At 41.2% G+C, this 5,000-nt stretch overlaps 1 protein-coding gene across 2 annotated transcripts in view; it reads left to right on the plus strand.

Annotated features, from left to right (window-relative positions):
* Positions 1-5,000, plus strand: part of LOC122254579 (integrin alpha-5-like) — a 43,802-nt gene that overhangs the window by 26,740 nt on the left and 12,062 nt on the right. For both annotated transcript variants that reach the window (XM_086547942.1, XM_086547943.1), the window contains exons 13-16: positions 1,218-1,390; positions 1,765-1,840; positions 2,231-2,300; positions 2,842-3,047. In XM_086547942.1, the coding sequence (XP_086404068.1) occupies positions 1,218-1,390; positions 1,765-1,840; positions 2,231-2,300; positions 2,842-3,047 (525 nt within the window). The remainder of the gene's footprint in view (positions 1-1,217; positions 1,391-1,764; positions 1,841-2,230; positions 2,301-2,841; positions 3,048-5,000) is intronic.

Raw genomic sequence — 5,000 nt, forward strand, 5'->3', positions numbered from 1 at the left:
AACTGATCTGCATTTGAATGGCGAAATGAACCGACTTTATATATTTTATATTTCAGAATTATTTTCGTCGGGGAAAGAAAGAGTGCGCACACAAATATATATATATATATATAAATATATATTATATATATATATATATATATATATATATATATATATATATATATATATATATGTGTGTGTGTGTGTGTGTGTGTGTGTGTGTGTGTGTGTGTGTGTGTGTGTGTGTGTGTGTGCAAATTATATATACATTATTGGTTAGTTTATCTTTTCATTGACCAATGCCTTATGCTTGTGATAATTACTAAGTCCATAATGGGAAAAATAGCCATAAGCTCATAGTAATATTCATGAAATTATTGATGATAATAACAGTGATAGTAATAACAACAATAATGTAAATCAGGATGAGGATATTGATAAACTTAACGATGATATTGATAATGATATAAGCATTGATAATAATGATAATAACTATAGAAATAACATTGTTTATAATGATGATAATAATGGTAATAATAACAATAGTAATGATAATGAGAAGAATGATAATAATAATAATGATAATGATTATCATGAAGGCGATTATGAAAATGATAATATCAATAAAGGTAATGATAATGGTGATAATGATAATGATAAAAGTTATGATAACAATATTGATAAAAAAACATGTTGGTAACAATGATAATGATAAAGATAATGATGATAATAATGATACTAATGATAATTTCAACAATACACTTTAAGGAAAATATGTAGGTCTATCTAGACTATAAGTCTCTCTCACTCTCTCTCTCCTCTCTCTTTCTCTTTCCTCTCTCTTTTAATCCTTCTCTCTCTCCTCTCCATGTCTCTATCTGTCTATCTCTCTCTCCTCCTCCCTCACTCTCTCTCTCTCTCTCTCTCTCTCTCTCTCTCTCTCTCTCTCTCTCTCTCTCTCTCTCTCTCTCTCTCTCTCTCTATCTGTGTCTCATCTCTCTCCTCCTCCCTCACTCTCTCTCTCTCTCTGTCTCTCCTCTCTCTCCTCCTCCCTCACTCTTTCTCCCCTCCCTCACTCACTCTCTCTGTCTCTCCTCTCACTCCCACTCACTCCTTCCCACTCCCACCCTCCCTCACTCCCCCCTCCTCCCCCTCACTCCTCCTCCATCTCCCTCCCCCTCCTACCCTCCCTCACTCACTCACACCCTCTCTCCCTTCCCCCCTCTCCTCCCCAGGTCTGCCCCGGTGGTCACCCTCGTCGGCGGAGTCAGGTTCGAGTCTGAGTCCATCTACATCGAAGAAAAGGAATGTTTTACAGACGCAGCCGGGTATAAGACGATGAAAGGGGTCTGTTTCGCCCTCAAGGTAGACGTCGCGTACACGTCCAAACAGCCGCTGGGGAAATTAAGTAAGAGTTGGAGGGTCTTCGTGTGTTTGTGTGGGGGTGGGGGGGGCGGTGGGGGTTGTGTGTGGGGGGGTTTGTCGGTGTGGGTGTGGGGGTTTTGTGTGTGGGTGTTTGTGGGTGTGGGTGTGTTTGTGTGTGTGTTTGTTTGTGTGTGTGTTTGTGTGTATGGGTGTGTTTGTGTGTGTGTGTGTGTGTGTTTGTGTATGTGTTTGTGTCCATGTGTCCATATATACACACACACTCATCACGTATGTATGTATGTATGTGCCTTTTTCTTAACCTACGATGTTCTTGTTGTTTTTCAATCTCTCTGTATCTTTTTTCCTATTTCTCTTGTTTTATTCATAATGTCTTCTCCCCTTTTCTTCTCCTACCAGACATGTTATTCGAAATGGAGCTAGAGGGACAGAGCAGTGATCGACACCATGTATTTCGAGCAAATAATGATTACAGGTAAATATACACAAGAGGTTTAGAATAACCTAAAAAAAAGAGTGAGGAATTATTTTTATGAATTATAATGAATCAATGTACAGAACAGTTTGTTTTTATTTGTATTGTATTATGATTTACGATATAAGCTATGCTATTCGGTAGATATAGTGACTTATCCTATAGTGTTCCGACTGAAGGTATGGAAAAAATCCGATAAATATAGTGATATATCCTATACGATTTAATACGATATATCCTATACAATATATATTCAATATATTCAATATCTTCAATACGATATATCCTATACAATAATTGAAAAAAAGGGGGATATGCGGAAGAAAGAAGACTAAACAGAAATGTTAACTTTCATTTTATTTTATTTTTCTTTCTTTCCACTTTATACAGATACGAAAGGGTTATGCCTGTGTCATACGTGGGACGGAAATCCGAATGGACTGTTACGGTGTTTACAAGGGTGAGTTGAGGGTGTATTATTTTGCATGGATTTCCTCGTGTTTTTTTTTATATTGGTATATCTTGTTTGTTGTGTTTTATGTTTGTCTCCTTGTGTGTCTGTTTCTGTCGGAATCTCTTTATCTCTCATGTCTTTCTGTCTATTTCTAACTCTGTCTTACTAAGTAATTCATATTCTCAATCTTGTTTTTTACTCTCACTCTCTCTATCTATCTATCTATCTCCCTTTCTCTCTCTATCTATCTATCTCCCTTTCTCTCTCTATCTATCTATCTCCCTTTCTCTCTCTATATCTATCTGTCTATCTATCTCTCTCCTTTTCTCTCTCTCTCTCTCTATCTATCTATCTATCTATATATATATATATATATATATATATATATATATATAGATAGATAGATAGACATATATATATATATATATATATATATATATATATATATATATATGTCTCTCCCCCTCCCCCCTCAACCCTCCCCCTCCCCCCTTCCCCACCCCACCCCCCAGCCATCCACCAACACAAACTAAAAGTCCTTTTTCAGTCCAACAGATCCGTGGCCAACCAAGCACTCCAGGCTTCAGTAACCGTGCACCTCCTACCCACGGGCGCTTCCGGCGGGCCTGAGGACGCGGTGCCGCCCATTCTCGATGCTCTCAGCCCGTCCAAGTTCGGAGCTTCGGTTCTGTTTACGTGTATGAACAGCTCGACTTGTTTCTCTAAGCCGGATTTGTCTCTAGCGGGTTCTGCGTAAGTCACTACTGTACAGTTTTTTTCTTTCTTTATTTATTTATTTATTTATTTCTCTCCTCTCTCTCTCGCTTGCTCGCTCTCTTTCTTTCTTCTTTCTTTCTTTCTTTCTTCTTTATTTCTTTCTCTCTCTCGCTCTCGCTCTCTGTCTTTCTTTTTCTTTTTCTTTCTTTCTTTTTTCTCTCTCTCTCGCTCTCTGTCTTTCTTTCTATTTCTCGCTCTCGGTCTTTCTTTCTCCTTCTTTCTTTCTTTCTATCTCTGTCTTTCTCTTTTCTTTCTATCTATCTATCTCTATCTATCTCTATCTCTCTCTCTCTCTTTCTCTTTCTTACTCTATCTCTCCCTCTTTCTCTCTCTCTCTCTCTCTCTCTCCTTCTCTCTCTCTCTCTCTCTCTCTCTCTCTCTCTCTCTCTCTCTCTCTCTCTCTCTCTCTCTCTCTCTCCTTCTCTCTCTCTCTCTCTCTCTCTCTCTCTCTCTTCCATTTTTCTCAGTCTCACTTATATGGTGATAGAAATCATATGGCAGAAATGACGATAAGAAGTGTGATGATAGTGATGCAGATAGGGATGGTGATGAGAATGGTGAGGACCTGAGGATCGTGGTGATGATAACTGCCTTAAGGTGTGAAAAAAGTAAAAGCAAGAACGGAAATAAGAGCGATCGAGGCAGTAGTGTCCACCAGGTATGAGTATCAGCGATGTGGCACATGCGCATTACGGCCTCGTGATTGGCTGAACACAAACGTTTGACAAAGTTGGTTGCGTTTAAGAATATGAAAAAAATGGATCACCGTCCGTGGATAGTGTGCCGACCTCCTATCCCTGTGGTCGGGGATGTCTCTCTCTCTCTCTCTCTCTCTCTCTCTCTCTCTCTCTCTCTCTCTCTCTCTCTCTCTCTCTCTCTCTCTCTCTCTCTCTCTCTCTCTCTCTCTCTCTCTCTCGTGATAGGGTCGTGAGATTTCACTGATGCCTAGCGGTCAATGCTGAGTCTGGGCATCACGGTGGGTAAGGACCAAGCTCAGATCGAGTTGGCATTCGTTGGCACACTGCTCTCTCATGAGTCGGCCCTCGGTGATACAGGCGGGCTCGCCTCGGTGCGTATAAGCCCGGCGGAGCATCTGCTCTGCAAATCTGGCTTAACCTTATCATTATCCTGCTGTACTTCTAAAGTCCTCACCTCCACCTCTCATTATCCTGCTCCATTTCTTAAGTCCTCACCTCCACCTCTCATTATCCTGCTCCACTTCTTAAGTCCTCACCTCCACCTCTCATTATCCTGCTCCACTTCTTAAGTCCTCACCTCCACCTCTCATTATCCTGTTCCACCTCTCATTATCCTGCTCCACTTCTTAAGTCCTCACCTCCACCTCTCATTATCCTGCTCCACTTCTTAAGTCCTCACCTCCACCTCTCATTATCCTGCTCCACTTCTTAAGTCCTCACCTCCACCTCTCATTATCCTGTTCCACCTCTCATTATCCTGCTCCACTTCTTAAGTCCTCACCTCCACCTCTCATTATCCTGCTCCACTTCTTAAGTCCTCGCCTCCACCTCTCATTATCCTGCTCCACTTCTTAAGTCCTCGCCTCCACCTCTCATTATCCTCACCTCCACCTCTCATTATCCTACTCCACTTCTTAAGTCCTCACCTCCACCTCTCCTTCTCCCTCCTCCACACCCATCTCCTCCTCCTTTCCCTTTCTCCTCCCCGTCCACTTCCACCCCCTCTTCAAACCAAGGATACGCCTTTCCAAATACCACGTGAGACAACCGCTATTCCTTGTTCTTTATGCTCTTTGGTCTTACGCGTTAACTTCGCATTGTCGCATTTTACGAAATATTATTGGAACAATTATTATGCCATTCGTCTGGGGAATGGTTGGCGAAGGCAAGTGTACAAAAAAGAAAAGGTTTTAGATGAAAAGGACTTGGAATACGGCCGAAGATATCCCAA

This window comes from Penaeus japonicus, unplaced genomic scaffold (assembly GCF_977035675.1).
Source record: "Penaeus japonicus unplaced genomic scaffold, GWHDUDI00000001_assembly GWHDUDI00000020, whole genome shotgun sequence".
Taxonomy (NCBI): domain Eukaryota; kingdom Metazoa; phylum Arthropoda; class Malacostraca; order Decapoda; family Penaeidae; genus Penaeus; species Penaeus japonicus.